This window comes from Dendrobates tinctorius, unplaced genomic scaffold (assembly GCF_039654945.1).
Source record: "Dendrobates tinctorius isolate UK_male_01 unplaced genomic scaffold, ASM3965494v1 ptg000035l, whole genome shotgun sequence".
Lineage (NCBI taxonomy): Eukaryota > Metazoa > Chordata > Amphibia > Anura > Dendrobatidae > Dendrobates > Dendrobates tinctorius.
The window spans coordinates 62513343-62539511 of NW_027361703.1; the positions used below are offsets into that span (position 1 = coordinate 62513343).

Below are 26169 nucleotides of genomic sequence, written 5' to 3' on the forward strand. Positions count from 1 at the left end.
GCAGTGGCCGCATCTTATAGCGGCAAAATGAGGTGACAGGTTCCCTTTAAGGTAAATCAAATGTGGACATTCTGTTCCTTCATCCATTAGCAGCAAGTGCGTCCTTCAGATATGAGTCTTATCTCACAGCCAGCTATGTATACTGAAATGTTTGTTTTAAACTAGCCTTGATCTGGAAGTATTTGAATCAATTGGTCAATTGAGCAATCTGCCTGCAAAAGTAAACCTATTAGCATTAAGCAATAGTAGCCTTTCATGCATGGCAAGCGTAAAGGCTAATATTTGCTTTACAGCTACAAATATTCATGTAACATGCATTTGCTGTCCATCAAATAATTAGTCGTACTATTATGGTAGTGTTATGGAAAGCAATGGCCACGTATCCCCTTCCAAACACATTTATCTGCAATGCATTATCTAGGTGATAAAAGTTTTTTTTAGTGTGTGATCGCTGCACAAGGCTGTTGACATCAATAACATAGTCATTGAATGGAGTGAGTGATGGATGTCTGGGTGATCACAGCTTTATTCCTCTTTCACAGGTCCGTGTCTCCAGTATGTGTAGTGACAGTTTTCACACGTACTACTGGACACACACACACACATCCATTAAAATCTATGGGTCTGCACACATCAGTGTGTTTCCACGTACTATGTGCACGTAGACATGTCCGATTTCTAGCAGTTGAACTGTCCACAAAGCATCCCACACACGTGCACACTGATGACATCCGTGTGTCCTCAGTGTGACACGTACCGACGTGTGGGAAAAGCTTTACAGTTAGTGCTGTTCAAGGCGCTGGGTACTGAATCCAACTCTCATCATTGTCGCCTGGTCTCCCTGTAATCAGTGAGACCAGGCAACAATGATGACAGTTGTAATCAGCACCCGCTGTCTGTGTATCTCACATATAAAATTAATAAAAATAGAGTAAGGTCCCCCTTATTTTTCAGAACCAGCTGAGGCAAAGCAGACTACTGTGGGCTGTTATTCTGGGAAGGAGCCTGTAGCCAAAAAGTTTCCCAGCATATTAATAACTGCTCACAGCTGTCTGCGTAGCCTTTACTGGTTAGTAATAAGGGGACCCCCCAAAAAAAGACATAGGGTGCCCCCTACTTTTACTAACCAGCAAAGGCAAACAGACCGCTTTGGGCTAATATTAATAAGCTGGGAAAGGGTCATGGATATTTGCCCATCCCAGACTAAGAACATCAGCACTCAGCTGCTACTGAAAAGGCACATCCAGTAGATGCACCAATTCTGATGCTTAACCTCGGCTCTTCCCACTTGCCCTGGTGCGTTAGCAAGTGGGGTAATAGTTTTGGGGTTGATGTCTACTGAAATCAAGCCCAGGGGTTAGTAATGGAGCGGTGTCGATCAGACACCCCTATTACTAAACTCGTAGTCAAAATTAATAAAGACACACACAGAGAAAAGTTCTATAATTGTACAAATCACTCCCTGACAGTTTCCCTCTTTTACTCATTTATTAACCAAAAAATAAATAACAAAATTTCTCACGCTGTGAGCGGTGATGTCAGTATGGTTAAAGCAGTTCACATGATGCTCACACAGTGTTTACCTTCAGAACCGCTGCCTGTGACCTGCTGTAACCTTACTGGTTGTGACTGCGGGCAGAAATGCAGGCGTCCCTGCGTCATCCACACAGGCTACCCGGCACCGCGCTCCTGCGCAGGTGTACTTTTCTGCTCTGTTGAGGGCAGAGCAAATTACTGCAGTGCGCAGGCGCTGGGCCTCTCTGACCTTTCCCCACGCTTGCACACTGCAGGACTTTGCTCTGCCCTCAACAAGGCAGATAAGTACGCCTGCGCAGAAGCGCGATGTCTGGAGCCTCTGTGGATGACGCAGGGACGTGTCATCCACATGAAGCAAGAAGAAGGACGGCATCGCATGAAGATGGGAAGCGCCGCACCAAGAAGAGCGACACCCTTTGAACCAGGCTGCCAGGCAGGTGAGTATAATAAAAGATATTTTTCTTCTCTTACAGGTCGGATCTTCATGGAAGGGCTTTTTTAATAAAATGCTTAATGAAAAGGGATATCAACAGGTGACTTGATGGTGGAAGTCCCAAGGTTAGACTATTTTCCAGTATACTTTCTTTATTAATTTCTCAGAGAATTAATTGATCACTTTTCATTGATAACATACATGAACATACAGCTCTGGCAAAAATTAAGAGACCACTGCACAGTTTTATAAAAATCAGCTTCTCTACATGTCTGACAGTCATTCCATTCCAGTGTCAGTTGAATTCCAACCAGAGTACACCTCATTCTACTTAATGTGCTTCTGATTAGGTGATCACCTGAACCAAATCTTATTTAAAGTATAAAAAAACCCTGCTGTGGTGGTCACAATCCCCTTGCAATATGACAAGCTGGATGCAAAACAAGTGCTGGTAATATCCCAAAAGTAATAGGAATGAAAAAATTACTTTTAACAATGCCAAAGGAGTTGAAAAGAAAAGTATTGCGTGAGGAAAAGAAGGGCTCAATTCTGGCTTTACTAGCAGAGGGATACAGTGAGTGTCATGTTTCCTCCATCCTTAAAATTTCTATGACCGCAGTTCATTACAACAAGGTCATGTAGCAAACATTGGGGACAACAAAGCTACAGACCGACAGAAGGCGAAAGCGACTCTCCACTGACCGGGATGACCCGTCATCTTATTCGATTGTCACTCAGCAACCGCAGGATGACATCAAGTGACCTACAAAAGAAATGGCAACTGGGGTGAAGTGCACAGCAAGAACAGTTCGTAACAGGCTCCTAGAGGCAGGGCTCAAGTCATGTTAAGCTAGTAAAAAGCCTTTCATCAATGAGAAGCAAAGAAGAGCCAGGCTGAAGTTTGCCAAACACTATAAAGATTCGACCATAGAGGATTGAAGTAAGGTAATCTTCTTTGATGAGTCTAATTTTCAGCTTTGCCCAACACCTTGTCGTCTAATGGTTAGACGAATACCTGGAGAGGCGTACAAGGCACAGTGTCTTGCACCCACTGCGAAATTTGGTGGAGGATTGTTAATGATCTGGGGATGCTTCAGCAAGGCTGGAATTGGGCAGGTTAATCTTTGCAAAGGACGTATGAATCATGTCACATACAAGGTTATCCTGGAAAAACAGTTGATTCCTTCTGCTCAGGCAATGTTCCCCAACTCTGAGGACTGGTTTTTCCAGCACGTCAATGCGTCATGCCACACAGCTAGGTCAATCACTGTGTAGATGAAGGACCACCACATCAAATCCCTGTCATGGCCAGCCCAATCTCCAGACCTGAACCCCATTGAAAACCTCTGGAATGTAATCAAGAGGAAGAAGAATAGTGACAAGCCATCAAACAAAGAAGAACTGCTTACATTTTTGTACCAGGAGTGGCATAAGGTCACCCAAGATTATGCCACAAAATATTGATTTCTGAACTCTTCCTGAGTTAAAACATTAGTATTGTTGTTTATAAATGATTATGAACTTGTTTCCTTAGCATTTTTTGAGGTCTGCAAGCACTGCATTTTTTGTTATTTTAACCATTTCTCATTTTCTGAAAATAAATAGAAAATGTAGTGCTTGGAAATTCGAAGACATGTCAGTAGTTTATAGAATAAAAGAGCAATTTACATTTTACTAAAAATATACATGAAAATGGGAAAGGCCGGATCGGGGTCTTATTTACAACATTATAGAATGCTGTAGATAAGTCCTGAAAGGCAGTGGCCGTATCTTATATTGGTCAAACCTGGTGACAGGTTCCCTTAAGGCTATGTGCACACATATGCAGAAAATTTCTGCATAAAAACTGGACTCCTTCCCAGAAAACGCGCGTTTTTGCCGCGTGTCCCCAGACACATAGAAAATAGCTAGAAATTCGGAATTTTCCGCGAAATTAATGAGCATGCTGCGTTTTTTTACCGCAAAGCGTTTTTTTCATGGAAAAAGACGCATCAATATGCACAAAAAGTGCAAAATGCATTAAAATGAATGGGAAGCTTCTTTTAAGCGTTTTTTGAGCGGATTTTTTGGTAAATCCGTGGGAAAAACGCGAAAAATAAACGCTGTGTGTGAACACAGCCTTAATGTTTGCATACATTTTAGCGTTTGTGCACTGCTGCTGTTTTCTTTTGTTTGTATATTATGCATTCATAGCAGCTTGCACCTGTTCACTCTTACTATATTCTGTTCTGACTCGCTAATTAGAGTTTTGGTTGTTGTATAAGCACATATACTACGAATAATTAATAAAGGGGTCTTCTCACAAAGTATATTTAAAGGTAATGTGTCACTATGATCAACCCTTTTAGCTGTATATAGATAGGCATGTGCAGGCCATAGGAAACTGAATAAAATGATATCTTTATATCTATGGTCCAATTTCTTATTCCAGAGAAATCCACATTTTCCTTAAAATATAAATGAGCTGTTAAGATCTATGGGTCAAACATAGGTCTCCTTGAGAATCTGCCTCTAGAGCTTATTGTAAATGAATGGGGCATTACCAGTGCGAAACGTAATGACTGACAGTCTGCTCTCCTGATCACCATGCTATTTCTGTATTTCAGGCAGGCTGGTCTCTGCTATGCAGATTGATAACGGTGTGCCCAAATATACTACATAGTTTACATACTCCAGTTGATATTGGGCATGAGTGGGAAGTCCTTGGCGTCCATCAGTAAGTATATGTGTTCTTAATATATAGAATAATAGCTTTTATCATTTATATCTCTCTTGTTTAAAAGGTGTCACAATCATAATCTGTTTAGAATTACTAAATGGTCATTTAACGGTTTAAAGGGGTTGTAGATGTGACCTCACCAATGCAGCTTATCAATAGCGACCAGGACAGTGGTGGAGACACAGCACTGGACCCAAGAATGACTTGAGCCCAGTTAGTATGTGTTTTTACTCATCACTGAGCTTATAGGAAAAAGTCTGTGAAAGAGGACAATCTTTTTACTTGACTGTGGTTTTCGGAGTCCTCACAGCCATTAAAATGAGTGGGAAGTGGTTTTGTTGTGGTATTGAAGCATGCTGGCATTTTTCTTTATACAGTCCAACCCTCTTATGGTGTGACATTATTTACAAAGAGGAAAAACTTGTATTGAAAAACCACAGGCAGGAGCAAAGTTTGCTTTCAGCAGTATTTGTCCAGTGTTTCTTGGAGTAAGTTTAGCAAAATGCCAAAGGAAAACAATGCCAAAAGCGGGAATATACAAACTTCATGCAGTATTCCAAGGAGCCCAGATATATATAAAAAAAAACTATATATCAAGATTATCACTGCTCAAATGAAGTTTGTCGCCACCAAAACTAGAATTGTACAATTTGCACCTTCGTATTGGGGACTTGGCCTCTATAAAAATCATCCTGACACAGTAGAATTTAGTAGATGTGTTTTTATGGAAAAACACTTTAATTACATATGTAAATGAGGGGACTTTGGTGCAGTATTGATGAGGCCAAGGGCTCATTGCACCTTTGCATCCCCTTAATTACGCCCCCCATGGTGATTGGCAGCAGTCTCTTCGGAGCACTGCCTGCTCCAAGTCCCCAGCTCTGCACACATAACACTGGTGCAGCTGAGCGCATGCTCCCATAGTATCAGTGTGTGCAGGAGCCGTTATTATCCCTCTCCTGTGTATAGCAGCTGTTCGCTACACACAGGATCGCACAGAAGCTGGTGACCACAGGGGGGGTAGATGGGAGCTTGCATACACTGACATTGATGACCACAGGGGGGCACATGGGAGCATGTATACACGGACATTGGCAACCGCAGGGGGCGGATGGGAGCGTGCATACACTGACATTGGCAACTACAGGGGGCAGATGGGAGCGTTCATATGTGGCGCCCCTGAGGGTCCGGTTGCCACAGAGGTACTGCACCTCATCCAGAGGTGTGGTATCCCACCCTCAGGTAAGGAGGGATTACCACCCAGGACTGCTAACACTGCACTCAACACACACATTAGCTAGTCAGGGCACCTGGGCGTACCGTTTGGGAGGATGGCCTCATCCCAGACTGGCTAGGAAAGGGTGTGGGGGGGTTAGTGTAGAAGGTAGGTAGAGTGGGAGGAGCTTAGGTAGTGGAGTGATAGTTAGGCATCCAATCAGAGTGAGAAAGGTGATAGTTGGTGGGAGGAGCTAGTTCTGAGGTAAAGAGATCCAGAAACTAGTCAGTCGGTGACAGGACCAGCGAGAGAGCAGGATTGCTGTAGAGGACTGTGGGTGGAAAAGAGAAACATCTTAACCACGCTCCTGGACTGGGAAGAAGGGGTCCTAGGGGCACAGGTAGTGCGACTGGCCACCCGTGGGGCCGGTATCCTGGAAGGGAAGGACCAGGTCAGAACGAGGGAGCCGGCCCCTGAAGCTAGTGGAGGACTACAGGACTCAGCTGGGAAGCCGGAGGCTGAGGTAACTTTAAGTGCCTCAGCCACTGCCACAAGCACCCTCCAAAAGGCAGCGGCATGATTAACGGACCTCGGGGCCTGACCCACATCGCCTGAGGCAATCCGTGTCTGCCAGCTGGGGGCACTACTTGTGAAGGTGCAGGGCGTGAAAATAAGGAGAATTCAGCGCAGAGACACGGCCTTGAGAGAGACACGAGGAGGAGTCCTGAAAGGTGTACCCAATCTGCCTGGGAGTTTATCGGGCCCCTCCCTCTGAGGACGCAGCACTAAGTGGACCAACCTGCACATGAAACTTGTGAGTAAAAAACCCCAGAAACTGCACCCAACCGTGTCCTTTGAGTTATTTTACAACTGCCTACCTCAGACTGCAAACACCATCACCGTCACCGGCTCAACTGCCCTGGGACACAGCTCTACCTGTGGAGAGCTTTACTATCCCTGCTGCCCTAACACTGTCCCAGAGGATCTGCAGAGCAGCGTCGGCTTAACACCTGCATTGCCGAATACCACGGGTGGCGTCGCGAATCCCCTTTTCCTAATTAATTTTCCTATCATCTTCCTCAACTTACATCATTTACATTGGACACCCAGGGCCACGGACGGGGTCACCATCACCACCTTGACACACTTTCCCCCTTAAAAGAACCTGAAAGGCCCGGTACCGAGTTCCCCCGGCCCTGCTGGGCTTTCCACATACACGGACATTGGCAACCACAGGGGGGCAAGATGGTGGCATGCATGCATACACTGACCTTGGCGACCACAGGATGGGCAGACGGGAGCATGCATGCGCTGACATTGTGCATGTTCTCATCCCTGTTCTATCAGCACGGGGCGCAACTGCATGCAGTGTATGGTTGCTGTGAAGATTGATGAGACCTCGGCCCCTGTGTACACTGACGCTGTGTATGCAGGTATTCTGCCACTCCAGTGTTAGTGTGTGTAGGGCTGGGTTCTTGGATCTGGTAGTGCTCCAGAGCGATCACAGCCAATCACCATGAGGAAAGTGGAGGGGTGTTGTAATAGCGCGTTGGAGTGGTGCACCGAGCCCTTGGCCACACCAAGGGAGGGAAACACATTTTCTAAACTGTAATGTACCAGTGGGATTTTTATAGGGTCCAAGTCCTCAATACGAAGGTAAAAAGAGTTTAATTTCACTTTTGAGAGTGACAAACTCCGTATTTTTTTTACAATTGTTTCTGATAATTATACGTCTTGTTGTAATAACATTTTTTTCTTATTGTCTTTTCAGACAGATTCTGAAGATCCTGTCTGCTTATCTCACTAATCTCAATGTCTTGACGATTGCATTGCAAGCTTTGACCAGCATCCTTGAATCGGGTACATTGGATAACATTTTTAATCTATGTTTGTTTTTAATTATAATCATTGACATTTCTGAACAATCTGTCTTTGTAAGCAAGAGCCTGTTTACTGCCTCTTACTGGCTGATCTAACGACATAATGGCACGGTTTCCAGACTCTAATAATGTAGAAATGGGGCCACTAATTTTATATGTCCTGTTTATCCAGTCATTCAACAGTAGAGCTTGTTTTCTTATGTTTTTTTCATTCTACTTTAGAGTACTGTTATCATTTCCCCATGAGGAAAATGGGGTATTCAGCAGGTACACTACTAATAAATCAGAAAGTCTTCAGTATTATTAGTGGCAGGAATTACAGAGCATAAATTTAAAGAAGCCGGAATATGAAGATTTTTATTTTACTAAATCTGTGCATGTAGCGTAGTTTCCATCTGTTGATACATTCACCTCCCACCACCTACTCTGGGATCCAGATTTGCTTTGCTCCTTCTCATTGATGTCTCCACTATTCAGACAGTCCAGCTCACTTTATCATCTATGTGTGATCCATAAGTCTCTTACAATGTATAATATTCTGACGCTCCATAGACTTACTTTGTAAAAGCCCCTTGCGGGTTACGTAGAACACACAGCATGACCTGGAGTGTCTGAAGAGCGGTCATGTCACTGAGAAGAGAAGCAGAATGGGTCTGGACACCCAACAAGATGGCAGTAGGTGAGTAAATTAATACAATGACACTACACCACGTATATACAAAGGTTTATTGAAAAAACAATCTTCATGGGAGGGCTTTTGTAATAAAATGCTTACTGAAAAGGGATATCAACAGGTGATGTGATGGGGGAAGACCCAAGGTTAGACTATTTTCCAGTATACTTTCTTTATTAATTTCTCGGAGATTTAATTAATTACTTTTCATTGATAACATACATGAACATACAGCTCTGGCAAAAATTAAGAGACCACTGCACAGTTTAATAAACATCAGCTTCTCTACATGTCTGACAGCCATTCCATTCCAGTGTCAGTTGAATTCCAACCAGAGTACACCTCATTCTACTTAATGTGCTTCTGATTAGGTGATCACCTGAACCAAATCTTTTTTAACGAAGGAAAGTATAAAAACCCTGCTGTGGTGTTCACAATCCTCTTTCAATAGGACAAGCTGGATGCAAAACAAGTGTTAGTAATATCCCAAAAGTAATAAGAATTAAAAAATTACTTTTAACCATGCCAATGGAGTTGAAATAAAAGTCTTAAGGGAGGAAAAGAAGGGCTCAATTCTGGCTTTACTAGCAGAGGGATACAGTGAGCGTCATATTTCCTCCATCCTTAAAATTTATATGACCGCAGTTCATTACAACAAGGTCATGTAGCAGACATTGGGGACAACAAAGCTACAGACCGGCACAGGGCGAAAATGACTCTCCACTGACCAGGATGACCGTCATCTTATTCGAATGTCACTCAGCAACCGCAGGATGACATCAAGTGACCTACAAAAGGAATGGCAAATGGCAGCTGGGGTAAAGTGCATAACAAGAACAGTTTGTAACAGGCTCCTAGAGGCAGGGCTCAAGTCATGTAAAGCTAGAAAAAAGCCTTTCATCAATGAGAAACAAAGGAGAGCCAGGCTGAAGTTTGTCAAAGACCATAAGGATTGGACCATAGAGGACTGGAGTAAGGTAATCTTCTCTGATTAGACTAATTTTCAGCTTTGCCCAACTCCTGGTCGTCTAATGGTTAGACGGATACCTGGAGAGGCGTACAAGGCACAGTGTCTTGCACCCACTGTGAAATTTAGTGGAGGATTGTTAATGATCTGGGGATTCTTCAGCAAGGCTGCAATTTGGCAGGTTAATCTTTGCAAACAACGTATGAAGCTGCATTATCTTGGAAAAACAGTTGATTCCTTCTGGTTGGGCAATGTTCCCCAACTCTGAGGACTGGTTTTTCTAGCAGGACAATGCGTCATGCCACACAGCTAGGTCAATGTGTGGATGAAGGACCACCACATCAGATCCCTGTCATGGCCAGCCTAATCTCCAGACCTGAACCCCATTGAAAACCTCTGGAATGTAATCAAGAGGAAGATGGATAGTCACAAGCCAACAAACAAAGAAGAACTGCTTACAATTTTGTACCAGGAGTGGCATAAGGTCACCCAAGGTTATTCCACAAAATATTGATTTCTGAACTCTTCCTGAGTTAAAACATTAGTATTGTTGTTTCTAAATGATTATGAACTTGTTTTCTTAGCATTATTTGAGGTCTGCAAGCACTGTATTTTTTGTTATTTTGACCATTTCTCATTTTCTGAAAAAAAAATGCAAAATTTATTGTTTGGAAATTCGGAGACATGTTGTCAGTAGGTTATAGAATAAAAGAGCAATTTACATTTTACTCAAAAATATACCTACAAAGAAAAAAATCAGACAAATTGAAAATTTTGCAGTGGTCTCTTAATTTTTGCCAGAGCTGTAGGTACATATCTAATACACATACTGTAACGAGCTGTGCACCATATGTCCTTCACATGGCCAGGGCAGATATTTACCCCTGGCTTCTGCAATTATGAATTTGATCACTGGGGGTCTTACTCATTCAGCACCCATACTTTCTAGATTTGAAATATTTATATATTTTTTGTTCTCCTAGATGTAATACATTTTATGGTTTTGGATCATGAAGCCGATGTTTTTCTGTTAATTTTTGAAGCCATGAAGCTGTTCTCAGACAAAGAAGATATTCAGATATATGGCTGCCAAGCTTTATATTTGCTTCTAATGAAAGGTATAGTGTGCTGAATTATGCAAATATTAAAGTACTGTTAATTTACTTCTAGAGATCTTCTAGGAATCTTAGTCATATCTAGGCTTAGTGTATCTTCTACAATCGGTGCAGTCTTATAACACATCAATGTGCACAAATATTATATGCAAAACAATGAAGGAAAAGAAAATGAGTAGAACTTTGAAATCCTGAATTGTAATGTACGAGTGCTTTGGAGTTATTGTTTATATTACTCTTTTAAGACTAAAGTCACACTATCAGTATTTGATCAGTATTTCACATTAGTATTTGTAAGCCAAAACCAGCAGTGGGTCAAAAATGCAGAATTGGCTGGGTATACATATTAACCCCCGATTTGGTAAGACTGGCGTTTTCTACACCAGCCTTGACAGATCTATAAGACAAAATCTGGATGCAGGATGTATAATAAAAAAATGGGTATACTTGCTTTAAAGAGAACCTGTCAGCAGGATTTATCACTATAAAGTAAAGCTATGGCCATAATGGCGGTATTACACTGATTAAATTGATACCTTTGTTGAATGAATCTAATCAGCGGTTCTTTTTTAATAATAGTTTTCTTCTAATGACTACTTATGTGCTCGGCTCGGCTCTTGATCTGCGCATGCGCCAGCTGAGATGCCATTTTATTGAAGACCAAACGTGGAATCTCACACTGCACATGCGCTGCCCAACCAATGATGGTGACGGTGTGAAATTTCAAAACTGAGGTAGCTCACTGAATTATCATTAACCTATAGAAACATAAAACGCAGGCTGCAGGGCCAGAGCAGAAGAAAACTCAACCACCAATGCCTGCCCTCATGCACAAAAGAAGTCATCAGAAGAAAACTTAAAACCATGATTAAAAAGAGGTCTAAGTGGTAAGGTTTCTCCTTGTGGAGAGTGACATGCCAGCTCTGGCTTGTCAAGGTAAGGAGGCTTATTCGCCGTGCAATGCTCCTCTGGGAAAATAATATGCAAATTGCCTCTTCAGAAAGAAAGAGGACTTTTACTCTACAGCGCCACCTATTGGTAGTAGCGATTCTACAAGTCACAATCAACCCTTTAACGAGTCTTGTAATATGACTTATCCTAAGTCATATTACAAGACTCGTTAAAGGGTTGATTGTGACTTGTAGGATCGCTACTAAGTCATATTACAAGACTCGTTAAAGGGTTGATTGTGACTTGTAGGATGGCTACTACCAATAGGTGGCGCTTTAGAGTAAAAGTCCTCTTTCTTTCTGAAGATTAAAAAAGAAACACTGATCAGATTCCTTCAATAAAAGTATCAACTTAATCAGTGTAATTGCACCTTTACTTTATTGTGATAAATCCTGCTGACAGGTACCATTTCAGTGCTTCTGTTTGAGTCAGTTCTACCAGTTTATTTTTACATTTCTAAAAATATTAGGCGGTTAAAAATTCCAAAAATGTGGTGTGAAGCAGACAGGCCTAAAAATCGCCAGTCATAGTATATTCCCCTAAAGGTCTGACACAATGATTCTAGATAAAGACTCATTAAAAAAAAGGGTTCCCCCAAACCAGATATCCAAAATGTAAAGTTTTTTGTGCATCAAGAAGGAACACACAAGGAACTGTTCCAGGCAAAGGGAGCCTAGGTGGAAGAGGTCCAGGAACAAAGGGTAGACTTCTCAAGGGTACAGTTTTAATCAAGCTCTTTTTGACCGGAAAGTTGCTGGTTACCCGTTAATAGGTTTTTCAAGACTATTGGATGTTTAGGTAAATCTCCACAGCCTCGAGCCCCTCCTTGGAACCTAAACTTAAAGCACTAACCAGAGCCCCATTGGAACCTCTTGTAGAATGCCTAATCAGGAATTTGATGCAGAAAATGGCCCTGCTGTTGGCATTAACTTCAGCTAGGAGGATTGGCGAACTACACGCTCTATCTGCAAATCAGCCCTTTACCGGGGAATCGGGTTTTTTCAAACCCCACAACAGCACCCTTTATTCTTTCCCTTCTCAGTCTTTGGTGGATGACACACGTTTGACGCACAAGATGTCGCAAAAAAAAATGTATCTATTGCCAAGCTTGTGTATATTTGTGGCAATTGAAGTAAGCATATAGAGTTTCTCTTGTGCTCTATAAACCACTGAAGCGTGCTAGAGGGCTCCATTTTTTTAAGCTGTAGGGTTTCCTGTCCTTGGGGGCAAATTCTCTCCATGGTGCTGTCGTTGGTTCTGGAAAGTAATCATCATTTTAATAACCTCAGAGCATATTTTTAATATTTTATTTAAAACCCAGCATGCTTTAGGACTGTCATGTTGTCTCATTTATAGCATTACATTAGGAATACCCATATGAGGGAAATTTTGTTTCTGACTTATTGTGAAAGTCTCTAGTCATCAACTTCCTCTTTGACGTAGCTAAGCAATTAAACAGGACCTAGCCGTTCTCTTCACATGTCTATTTTAGTACAAATGTGTATTCTTCCTGAAATAACAATTCTGGAACATTTTTTTCTCAGAGCTCTTCATTTTGTTGTTCCTCTTTTATTCCTCCTCAAAATTTGGGAATAAATTAGTAACTGAGAGTTACCAGTTGAGACTGTGACCCTTCACACACAGACACTGTCCACCTGTCTAAGTGCAGCAATGGACGGGAGAGATTCACCACGTGGTCAGAATTTGTTTTGTCAAATATATATATTGAATTATTATTACTTTTAATTTTTTTTTTCCCCCTTTTTGTCCAGTTCCAGAAGAGCAATTAACCGAGTTTGTAGAGAGCAAAGATCATCTGATCATCCTGAAGGTTCTTACACAGTATAAAGATACAGAGTCTGTCATTTACCAAGCTTTACGTGTTTTGATCCCATTGGCAGACCCACGTAAGTTACTATAATATTAGCATTTCAAAAAATGCCTAGCTTTTCTTATTCTATAATCATGTGTTCACAGTGTTTCAGGTACATTTTTACCTCTACAGTACTTAATCTGTACACACAACATACTTTTTTTTAGGGGATGCCTCATTCTATAGAATTACATCATCTACTATTGCCAATTGTTTCTTTCCGCTAGAGTTTTTTTTTATTCTTCCCTATTGATTTTCATATGGAACACTTTGTCATACAAAGTCATATGTTTATTTGATATTTTTTTCTGTATAAATTATTTTGTGCTTGATTATATTGTAAAGCGTCATTAAAAAAATTGGTAAAAGATAAAATAAACCTTTGAATGTCCCTCTTAGGCCCCAAATCATTATTTGGGGTTTTCTTAACCCCTTAACGACCGCCGATACGCCTTTTAACGGTGGTAGTTAAGGGTACTTAAACCACAGCGCTGTTAATTAGCCATTGAAAAAGTGTATAGCGCCCCCCAGAGTCGGATTTTCTACGGGGTCTCGGCTGCCGGGGGTAGCCAAGACCCCAGAGAACATGATTCGGGTCAATTTTTACCGACTCCGCTTTTGCAATCACTCTTATTAACCGTATAACTACGACCGCAAAAAAAGTCTGATGTGCCCATTAATTTCTCTCTCCTCTGATTTGATCGCACATCAGAGGAGAGAGAAATAGGGTCCCTGGGCCCGCGTGCTTCCCCTCCATGGGCGCTGCCATCTTCTTCCGGGAAGAAAATGGTGGGCGCATGCGCAGTACGCCCGCCAAGATCTGCCGGCAGGTACCTGGCAACAATAGGAAGATTTTTCCTATTGGTTCATTTTGGTCACTGTGATAGACCCTATCACAGTGATCAAAATAAAAAAATTAGTAAATAAACCCCCCTTTTTCACCCCCCTTTAGGGAAAAATAATGAAATAAAGAAAATATATTTATTTTCATTTTTCCATTACATTAGGGTTAGAATTAGGGTTCGGGTTGGAATTAGGGTTGGGTTAGGGTTGGTACTAGGGTTAGGGATTAGGGTTAGGGTTGGAGCTAGAATTGAGGGGTTTTCACTTTTTAGGCATATCAGGGGGTCTCCAAACGTGACATGGCGTCATCATTGATTCCAGCCAATTTTGCGTTCAAAAAGTCAAATGGTGCTCCCTCCCTTCCGAGCCCAGACATGCCCAAACAGTGGTTTACCCCAACATGTGGGGCATCAGCATACTCGAGACAAATTGCACAACAACTTTTGTGGTCCAATTTCTCCTGTTACCCATGTGTAAAAAATCATTTTTGAGTAAAAAAAAATATTTTCTGTTTTCACGCCTCTGTTTAACATGGGGGGGTGCATTGTCTTGCATTTGCACGTGTTCGTCCGCGTTTTCGTCCGCATGCGGTTTTTTTTAAGGTGTGCGCCTAGGCGCGCCAGAAGCAACCTGTTGTATTTTTGGGTCCGCCGAAAGGTGGCAAAAAACACTTGCGCATGGAATGTAACAAAATAAGGCATTACAGTCTATGGGATCGCAGGCGTGCGCATGGACATGCATTCGTCTGCGTTTTCATGCGCATGCGTTTTTGGCGTAAAAATGTGTAGACACTGGTTTTAACCCCTAGAGAACACACAAAAAACGCAAACGCATGCAAAAATGCATGATGCTGTTTTTTGCATACGTTTCTATTGCGCACGATGCACTGCGCCAAAAAATGCTAATGTGAAAGTAGCCTAAGCCGCAGGGTTGCTCTGTATTCCCAAAGTCATTTTTCTCAATATGAGTATGAGACTCATAATATGGCTACAGAGCCTCGCTCTAAATCCCCATAGACTTTGCATTGAGAAGGTTTAAAAAAGTGACTTCATCTTCACACATTACAACAAAAATGTTGCAATATTTCGAAAAGTTGCAAATGAGGAATCAAATTAAACTGAACCAACATTGGTGAGCTAAAGCAAGTTTCACAGTAGCGTTTTTTAGCTCTGCACTTCGTGCGCAATAGAGTTGCATGCAAAAAATGCATCATGCGTTTTGTATGCGTTTGCTTTTTTTAGGCGCATGCACTTTAACCAGTTTCTGGCCATGTTAACTCTTTTAACGCATACGATTTTAAACGCAGGCGTGCTCATGTCCATGCGCACACCTGCGTTCCCATGGACTGTAATGTGATTTTTTTGGCGCATTCCGTGCGCATGCGTTTTTTTTTGAGACAGGTCGGACGGACCAAAAATGCAACAGGTTGCCTCCGGTGCGCCTAGGCGCACACTACGAAAAAGCATGCGCATGAAAACGCATGGAAACGCTAGATCATGTGCCTGCCATGTTAAACATAGGGGCGCAGGACGCATGCGCATGGACGCGCACAAAGCGCAGTGCTAAAAAAACGCTAGTGTGAAACCAGCCTAAAAAAAAAAAAACAACAAGCCAGACGAATACATAAAGTTACTTTAAAAAAAGCAAATGCAAAGCACACAGAATTAGAAAAAAATTGGAAAAATAATGAATAATGTGCCTCATTGATGTTTTTAAATATTGTACTACCTAGGGCCGAAACACTACGGCAAGCCAAAGATTTCATTTCTTTGAGTGAAATTTCATACATGCATAATAGAATACATATTGTAATGCCTTTTCATCGTAACATTAACGTTCTTGCTCTGATTGTAGGTATGACCACTTTCCGCACTTATTTGCATGTGCTTATAGACGTAGCTTGCACTTTGCAATTAATTTACCGTATATACTCGTGTATAAGCCGACCCGTGTATAAGCCGAACCCCCCCCCCCCCCCCATTTTGCCACAAGAAACTGGGAAAACTTATTGACTCATGTATAAGGCGAGGGTGGTGCTGCATAATGGTTAATGGTGGTCCAAGAAGATGCTCCATAGATAACCCCCCCTCATATATTGCTGCACAAGGGTTAATGGTGGCCCAACAAGATGCTCCACCGATAAACCCCCCCCATATGCTGCTGCACAAGGGTTAATGCTGGCCCAAGAAGATGCTCCATAAATACCCCCCTTATGCTGCTGTCCAAGGTTGAATGCTGGCCAAGAAGATGCTCCATAAATACCCTCCATTTGCTGCTGCACAAGGCTTAATGCAGGGCAAGAAGATGCTCCATAAATACCCCCATGTGCTGCTGCAATTAAAAAAAAATAATTGCATACTCGCCTCTCGCTGGGGGCCAGGTGCGGTGTCCTGAGCAGGTGGTGACACTGGAGCGCTATGTGGGCCAGGTGCCAGTGTCGCCGCTGGCTCAGGCCCCCGGCACTGGCGATATTTACCGATTCCCGCTCCATCGCCGCTCTGTCTCTTGGGTCTCTACAGTGACGTTCAGCAGAGGGCTCGCACTGACTACATCAACGCGCCCTCTGCTGAACGTCACAGCCAGAGGACCCAGGAGACAGAGTGGTGTACGGCGATGGAATGGAGACAGGTGAATATTGCTCTGCTCCCCGTCATACTCGCCCCCTCCTGGAGCACGGTCTTTCCTCAGCCCCTGCTTCTCCCTCGGTTGTCTTCTTCCTGCGTTCAGCGACCACGTGGTACCGCTCATTAAAGTAATGAATAAGCGCATATTCATGACTTCAATGAGCAGTACCACGTAACCCTGAACACAGGCGCAGGAGACCTATGGTGAAGCAGGGGCTGCAGAGATGTGCAAGGAGGGGGTGAGCATGGCCTCTGACACCCCCGCTCCCCCTTCCCCGCCGACCCCCGGTACATGACTCGTGTATAAGCCGAGAGGGAGACTTTCAGCCTTAAAAAATGGGCTGAAAATCTCAGCTTATACACGAGTATATACGGTATGTAAAATGTTATAAGAAAAAATATAAAATATTTCTAAAAAAAATCTTATTTCTGTTACAGCTTGCAATGTGGAAGTGCTTATGTCTGGCAATGTCAGATGTTACAACATAATAATGGAAGCAATGAAAACATTTCCAAACTGTGAAAACATACAAGAAGTTTGTTGCTGCTTGTTCCAGAAACTTACATTTGGTGGGTAAATGAATGTGTCTCAATTCAGTTCACTATATAATTTTAAGAAAGCAATCTACTGTTTATTTGGGGAGCAATAGGAAATGGGTAACATTTCTCAAAAAGGGAACACAATGCAACTCCAAGTCAGTCACATTTCTGTGAAATAAACCTGTACAGTTATGAAGTCACACCGATTGTGAATCGATTTTTCCTGCTGTTGTGCAAATGAAACAGACAACTGGTAGAAATTATAGGCAATTAGCAAGACAACCCTTACAAAGGAGTGGTTTTGCATGGAGTGACCAGAGACCATTTCTATGTTCTCATCCTTTTTGGCTGTTGTTTTGGTTACTTTTGCATTTTGTCATTGCTCTCACCCCTAGAGGAACAGTAGCAACCGACAGAAGTTGCTTAGGTAGTGCAGGTCATCCAGGATGGCACATCAATGTGAACTGTGGCAAGAAGGGTAGCTATGTCTGTCAGCTCAGTGTCCAGAGCATGGAGCAGATGCCCGGAGACAGGCCACTACATCTTTAGACTTGGAGGGGGCCATAGGAAGGAACAACCCAGGAGCAGGACCACCACTTCCTCATTTGTGCAAGGAGGAACAGGAGGAGCAGTGCCAGAGCCCTGCAAAATGACGTCCAGCAGGCCTCTAACATCCATGTGTCTGCTCAAACTGTGAGAAACAGACTCCATGAGGGTGGTCTAAGGGCCCGACGTCCTCAAGTGGGTGTTGTACTTACAGCCCAACACCATGCAGGGCGATTGGCATTTGCTAGAGAACACCAAGATTGGCAGATTCAACTTTGGCGCCCTGTGCTCTTCATAGATAAGAGCAGGTTCACACTGAACATGTGACAAACGTGACCGAGTCTGGAGACGTCGTAGCGAACGTTCTGCTGTCTGCAACATCCTCCAGCATGACCTGTTTGGCAGTGGGTCAGTAATGGTGTGGTGAGGCATTTCTTCGGATGGCCGCACAGTCTTGTATGTGTTAGCTAAGCTACCCTGACTGTCTTTAGGTAAAGGAATGAGATCCTCAGACCCATTGTGAGACCACTTGCAGGTACTCTGGGCCCTGGTTTCCTTCTGATGTAAGACAATGCTTGGCCTCATGTGGCTGAATTGTTTCAGTAGTTCCTGCATGAGGAAGGCATTGATGCTTTGGTCTGGCCTGCCCGTTCCCCAGACCTGAATCCAATCGAGCACATCCTGACATCATGTCTTGTTCCATCCACCAAGGCCACTTTGCACAGCAGGCTGTTCAGGAGTTGACTGATGCTTTAATCCAGATCTGGGAGAAGATCCTTCAGGAGAACATCCGTCGCCTCATCAGAACCATGGCTAGGCATTGTAGGGAGGTCATACAGGCACGTGGAGGCCACATACACTATTTAGCATCCTTTCCTTATCTTGAGCCATTTTCACAGAAGTTGGATCAGTCTGTAATTTGATTTTCCACTTTGAATGTGAGTATCATTCCAAATCCAGACCTCCACGGTATATTAATTTTGATTTATATTGATCATTTTTATGTTTTATTGTTCTCAACACATTCCAATATGTAATGAATAAAGATTTGCAACTGGAATATTTACTTCAGTGATATCTAGGACATGGTATTTTACTTTTTTGAGCAGTGTATATGCTTTGTGATTTTGTGTGTATGTATCTTCAATCCTTCATGCTGAATTAATTGAAACATGATCGCTGAGCAATATGATTGACTGCAATGGTCAAGTGCGCTGTAGTTGTGGCATCACTGCTGCCGCCTGTCATGAGAACGGGAGCAGTGATGGGGAAGCCGCTGCCGGAACAGAATAAAGATTCGTTTATTTTTAACCTTCTGCAATCTCTATTAAATACTGTATTCTTGGAAAACACTATTAATGGTGGAAAAAATATTTTTCTTATTTTCCTTTCAGATATATTGTAACTAAAATAATAACGTTGCTACTTTTATATCTTTTTAAAGGAAGCTTTTTTAATATCCTGGTGTTAAATGAAGCCCATGAAGTCATTATAAAAGCTCTGATAAGCTATTCTGCAAATTCAAGACTGCAAGCAGCTGCGCTAACATGCCTGGCTCTTCTAAGTAAGTTTTCACTTTTCACCACCCTTCCTCTACACCTACGAAAAAATATATATATTTATGCACTACACCCCCCATGAAAAGTCTGTGCTGCCAAACAGTTCGGCTATAATGGGGTGCATTAATTTATAATATGGCAGTAATTATTTTAAAGGTGTAATCAGATATGTTAAAGGGGTTATCCATTACAACCCATTCCAGCAAATTCTCATCTCCAATTTGATATGGTGCTTCTTTCTTTCTGTGCCTCAAAAGTAGTTTTTGACCACATATGGGGTATCTGTGTATTCAGGAGAAATTGCGCAACAAATTCTATGGTCTGTTTTTCTCTGTTACCCTTATTTGAATGAAAAATTTGGGCCAAAATCAACATTTTTGTGGGGGGGAAAAAATATTTTTTCACAATTCAATGCAATAAACTGCTGTGAAGCACCTGTAGGTTGAAGGTCCTCTCCACAAATCTAGATATATCCCTTGAGGGGTCTAGGTTCCAAAGTGGGGTCACTCGTTAGGGGTTTTGACTGTTTAGGCACATCAGGGGCTCTTCAAATGCGACATGGTGTCCGCTAAATATTCCAGCAAATTTTTGCTTTCAAAAAGTCAAATGGCGCTCCTTCCCTTTCGAACCCTCCGTGCGCCCAAACAATAGTTTTTCACCACATTTGGGGTATCAGCGTACTCAGGAGAAATTGCACAATCAATTGAATGGTATATTTTCTCCTCTTATCATTTGTAAATTTGGGCTTAAAGAACATTTATTTTGTCGGAAAAATATGATTTTTTTTTTTCTTTTTCTTTTCACTGCTCTACATTATAAACCTCTTTGAAGCACCTGAGGGTTCAAGTTGCTCATGACACATCTAGATACATTTCTTGAGTGGTCTAGTTTCCAAAATGGGGTCATTTGTGGGAGGGTTCCAATGTTTAGGCACATCAGGGGCTCTCCAAACTCGACATAGCGTCTGCTCTCGATTCCAGCTATTTTTTGTGTTCAAAAAGTCAAAAAGTGCTCTCTCCCTTCCAAGCCCTGGCGTTTTCTTCCACAAATGGTGTATCGGCGTACTCAGGAGAAGTTGTGCAACAAATTTTAGGGTTCATTTTCTCCTGTTACCCTTGTGAAAGTAAAAAAAAATTTGGGGCTAAAGTGAAAATTTGTAAAAAAAAAAAAAAAAATATATATATATATTTTTTTTTCCTTCCCACTCCATTAATTCCTGCGAAGCACCGGAATGGTTAATAAACTTCTGGAATATGTTTTTGAGCACCTTGAGGGGTGCAGTTTTTAGAATGGTGTCACTTTTGGGTATTTTCTGTAATAACGGCCCCCCAAGTAACTTCAAATGTGAGGTGGTTTTGTATATTTTGATGGAAAAATGAGAAACTGATGATCAACTCAGAACCCTTATAACTTCCTAACAAAAAAAAAATGTGTTTAAAAAATAATGCAGATGTAAAATAGATATGTAGGAAATGTTATTTATTAACTATTTTGTGTGGTATAACTGTCTGACTTTAAAGGCATACAAATAAAAAATTTGAAATTGCAAATTTTAAGTGTATGTGTGTGTGTATCTAATATATATATATATATATATATATATATATATATATATATATATACGGTATGTATATATATATCTATCTATCTTATGTGGATCATGACCATGCAAGTTTCCATTTTTTGAGCTTTTTTTTTTTCTTCCTCTCCTTTTAAGATCCATAAATTTATTTTTTTCGTTTTCGGTCAACGTAGCCACTTTAGGGATTGTTTTCTGATGGATTAGGTGTGAATGGCGCCATACACTTTACAATATGATGTACATAAAAATGCAAACAAAAATTTCAAGTGCAGTGAAATGGTCAAATAAATGCAATTTCTCCATTAGCTTTTGACTTTGTTTTTTACACTATTTATCTGTCAACATCTTTCTTCAGGTCAGTACGACTACTGGCAAACTTTTTTTGTATTTTAGTGCTAAAAAAAATAAATCACGACTTAGTAAAAAGAAAAAAAAACTGGTTTGGGTCAACATTTTCTGAAGCCCATAACTTTTTCATTTTTCCAGTCAATATAAATGTGCGATTGCTTGTTTTTTTTTCTTCACCGAGCATTAGTTGTTATTGGGGTGCATACAATGTTTTGATCACTTTTATTGTATTTTTGGTAGTGTGGGGCCCAAAAAAGGAGGTGATTTTAAATTTGTATTTTATCTTATTCAGTTATTTAACTTTTTTTGCTTTCTTATTTGACTTGAACCTGCTACAATTTGATCACTTATACTAATTCTGCAAGTAGGCAGTATATAGTTAAGTTGAGGCGCACCAAAATAGACCAGGCACAGACTGAGCTTCATAGGGGGATCAACAAGGAATATGCGGGCCTTCAGCAGGACCCTGACTATTGTAGTAACCTATTGGCACTCCACAATCACATTCCGTGGTCAGTTGTTCCATTTAAATGCCACTTTAAGTAATTGACAGCTGCATTAAAAAACGATTGAAGTTCCTCCTGGGTATGATGCAACCTAAATTCCTTATAGTGCCTTATACACAACATGGCCCTATATCATGTAAAGTTATATTATTTTGTCGCTAAAGGTTTATAGGTCACCTAATTCTTCCAACACCGATTCACATAATGGAAAAGGAGGTCCAGGGGCTTTCTAAGAATATTTTCAATGTTTTACAAGTCAAGTATTTTGTTAGATCTGCCCCCTGTGACTTTAGCCGTGCAACTGTTCTTATGAAGTTCATAAAGATGAATGAGTCTGTGCACAACAATGGCATTTTCTAGAAGTTTTAGGAAACAATAACTGCGGTGCAACTCGCTCGTATTTATTCATTTATTTATTGCTACAGGAAGAAAAAAAATAGTAGCACAACTTACCTGTAATTGTGCAACTTATATTCTAGTCCTGGATTCAAAAATTAGGCTTTTGAACCCATCTTATAAAAAAACAATCTTCTGTATAGCACTGTGGGTTATGTTGTGGATGTGGCTGCACATTTTAAACTTTGCTTTGCTATGGTTAAAATTTGGTGGTGAAAAATAAACCGATTCATTGTACTGAGCTGTATTGTAGTGTTTTTAATTCTGAAAAACAAACATGCTATGTGTCAACATACCATCAGAAGGGTGCTTTGAAATCAAACTAAAATGCATGCAAGAAAGCAGGATGGCCAAAGATAGCTTTCAGTCATTAACCCTGTGTCATGCCCTGCTTTGCCATACAGTTTGATTGGTACAGATGCATTCAGTAAAGTAGTACTTGCCTAGTACAAATAATGGTTTTACGTTAAATAATTCCCAAAGTTACGGTTTCCCTGCTGCTACATGTAACCTTACTTTGCACTTTTCGGATGTGCTATGGTGGTTTTATTTTATTTATTTTTTTTTCATTTTAATCTCCATTTGTTTTCTTTTTTCTTTCTTTGTAAAGCGGAAACTATATTTTTGAACAAGGACTTGGATGATGGAGAAGACGCCGGCAATATTAGAGGGCAACTGTATTGGTTTGAAGCTTCATTTAAAGCTTTAAAACTTCATAAGAAGAACACAGAAGTCCAGGTTAGCAAATTGATGCTTAACATCTGACAAATGTATTTATTAGCAAGATTGTCCCATTAGACGTGGCATAACTTCAAATATACTGTTTTCTAAATGGATCCACGTGTACACAGTTCCCAAATCACTCAGGGACTGACATTTCATACATATCACTTGGATAGGCCATCAATGTCAGATTGGTGATAGATTGCCAGCCTTGGTACCATCATTAAACAGTAAAACAAAGTGGAACAAATGATAGAAAAATCTGACGCACGCCCTGCAATGTTTTCTGTAGACGATGAATGTTGCTTAGTAGCACTTATGGCAATTAGTTGGGCTCACAGCGGTCGGACTGCCACTAATTAGACAGTGATATTAGAGATGGTAGGAATTGATTAACATTACTTGGTCTAGAGGTCAGTAACCTGTGGGCATCAGACGGAAGCCTGGTAAGTCAGCTCATATCTGGTGGCATGTAGGACTCCTCCTTTGATCAGCTGGCTTGGTGCAAAGAGTAACGACAGATGCTGGCAGGTAAGAGGCAGTCCTCAGAGCTCTGATTTAATAACTACAGAATAAGGACCTGTCCACTTTAACAGATGCTGTGAGTCCATTATCACAATCTCTAATTGATGGCATAACTTGTCTACTATATAATCGTCTAATTCTGTCTGTCTGTCTGTTTGTAACGGAAATCCCGCGTCGCGACCAATCAGCGACAGGCACAGTTCTGCCGCGAATTGGCGCAGAATTCGAATGACGCACGGCACCGCCACCGTCGGGAGATCTGCGGCACTAGCCACTGATCTCCCGACGGTTGCCACGGGTCATCTCCTGCCGCATGGAGGTCAGCGGCGACGCAGCTGGGAGATGACCGGCGCAGCGCTCAATGTGCGGATGGTACCCAGGGCCCGGAGGAGAGGAGACTCTCCTCCAGGCCCTGGGTACCATAAACCTGTAAAAAATAGAATTAAAAAATACTGATATACTCACCTTCCGACGGCCCCCGGACTCTTTCCCTCCTCTCGCCACGCACTCGGCATCTTCCGGTCCCAGTAATGCTTTGCACGAAAGACCGCTGATGACGTCGTGCTCTTGCGAGAGTGATGTCATCTCTGGTCCTTCGCGCTAAGCATTACTGGGACCGGAAGATGCCGGGAGCGTGGAGAGGAGATCGGGGGCCGTCGGAAGGTGAGAATAACCTATTTTTATTTTGTTTTATTATGTATTACATTCCATCTTTTACTATTGATTCTGCATAGGCAGCATCAATCGTAAAAAGTTGATCACAATTGTCAAACACTATGCTTGAGAAGTGTGACCAACCTGTCAATCACATTCCAAGCGATGCTTCAAATCGCTTGGAATGCGCTTGAATTCCACACACAAAAATCTCGTGAAAAACGCATGTTTTACGCGGGAAACTGCATGCGAATTTGCATGCGTCTTTCCCGCAGCGGGAGTTGCGGAAATCCTGCGGAAATTTCCGTAGCATTTCTGAAACGTGGGTACTTAGCCTCAGTGACACACAGCAGTGACCAGGCCCCTGCTGTGAGATCGCCGATCGTGGTGGATCGTCCTGGACCATCTTTTGAACGTCGGTCTCCCGCTGGCCATATTCTAGAATACTCGATGCGTTAGAATCGGGCGACCATCTAGTTATAAATAACTCATGAGGCAACCCTTCAAAGGAACACTAAGGGTATGTGCACACGTTGCGGATTTTAATGCGGATCTGCAGTGTTTTTTGACTCATGGATTTGCATCAAATCTGCAGTGTAGTGCACAGGCAATGTTAGTGTATGGTAAATTAAGAATTGCTGTTCACATGCTGTGGAAAAATCGCAGATTTGCCGCGTTTTTTTTTCTGCAGCATGTCAATTCTTTTTGTGGATCCGCAGCAGCGTTTTTCTGCAGCATGTCAATTCTTTTTGCGGATCCGCAGCAGCGTTTTCTAGTCTCTGTCTCTGTGTGACTCTCTCTCTCTCTCCTTCTCCTTTTCTCTCTCTCTCGCTCTTTTTCTCTCTCGCTCTTTCCCTTTCTCTCTTTTTTGCTTTCTCTTTCTTTTTTGCTTTCTCTTTCTCCTTCTCTTTCTTTTTCTCTTTCTTTCTCTCTCTCTTTCTTTCTCTCTTTCTCTCTCTTTTTCTCTTTCTCCTTTTCTTTTTCTCTTTCTTCTCTTTTTCTCTTTCTCCTCTCTCTCTCCTTTTTTTCTTTCTCTTTCACCTTCTCTCTCTTTCCTTTTCTCTCTCTTTTTCGCTTTCTCTTTTTCTTTTTCTTTCTTTCTCTTTCTCTTTCTTTTTCCCTTGCTTTTTGTCTTTCTCTTTCCTTCTCTCTCTCTCTTTCTCCTTCTCTCTTTCTCTTTCTTTTTCTTTTTCTTTCTCTTTCCTTCTCTCTCTTTCTCTTTCGCTCTCTTTCTCGCTCTTTCTTTTTCTTTCTCCTCTCACTTTCTCCCCTCTCTTTCTTCTTCTCTCTTTCTCCTCTCTCTTTCTTTGTTTTGCTTTCTCTCTCTCTTTATTTCTCTTGTGAGATGTGGATTTTGTGCAGAAAATTACACAGACTAATCTGCAACGTGTGCACATACCCTAAGGGTCCCGCTACATGATCGCTGGTGAGCTCTCAGACAGGCAGACTCACCAGCGATCAGGACCAGCGAGGACGCTGGTATCCAGAGTAAATAGCAGGTAACTAAGCGCGTGTCGCTTAGTTACCCGCTGTTTACCTTGGATACCAGCGTGCTCGCGCTGGGAGCTGGTATCCAGGGTAAACAGCAGGTAACTCAGCGCGTGCAGCGCTGAGTTACCTGCTGTTCACCTTGGATACCAGCTCCCAGCGTCTGCTTACAGCGCTGGGAGCTCGCTGATCGCTGGTCTCCCGCTGCCACACGCTGGCCAGCGGGAGACCAACGATCAAAAAATGGCCCAGGACATTCCTGCACGATCAGCGATACCCGGCAGGACGGCTGGTTGTTGATGTGTGCTACACACAGTGAGTTCTCTGATGCGTCACAAAGTCGGTGACGCGCTAGCGATCTCGCTGTGTGTGTGAAGTACCCCTAACCCTTCACAAAAGACAAATATCTCAGCAACTTACCAATATTCACCTTTACTTTGATCCTAATTCTTTTATACAGCAGCTCAAACTA

General features: G+C 42.0%; 1 protein-coding gene across 3 annotated transcripts in view; it reads left to right on the plus strand.

Annotated features, from left to right (window-relative positions):
• LRRK2 (leucine rich repeat kinase 2) overlaps positions 1 to 26169 on the plus strand; it is a 325079-nt gene that overhangs the window by 36139 nt on the left and 262771 nt on the right. For all 3 annotated transcript variants that reach the window (XM_073573544.1, XM_073573542.1, XM_073573543.1), the window contains exons 4-10: positions 4576 to 4685; positions 7676 to 7764; positions 10408 to 10542; positions 13263 to 13397; positions 17269 to 17400; positions 19361 to 19480; positions 22918 to 23045. In XM_073573544.1, coding sequence (XP_073429645.1) covers positions 4576 to 4685; positions 7676 to 7764; positions 10408 to 10542; positions 13263 to 13397; positions 17269 to 17400; positions 19361 to 19480; positions 22918 to 23045 — 849 coding nt within the window. The remainder of the gene's footprint in view (positions 1 to 4575; positions 4686 to 7675; positions 7765 to 10407; positions 10543 to 13262; positions 13398 to 17268; positions 17401 to 19360; positions 19481 to 22917; positions 23046 to 26169) is intronic.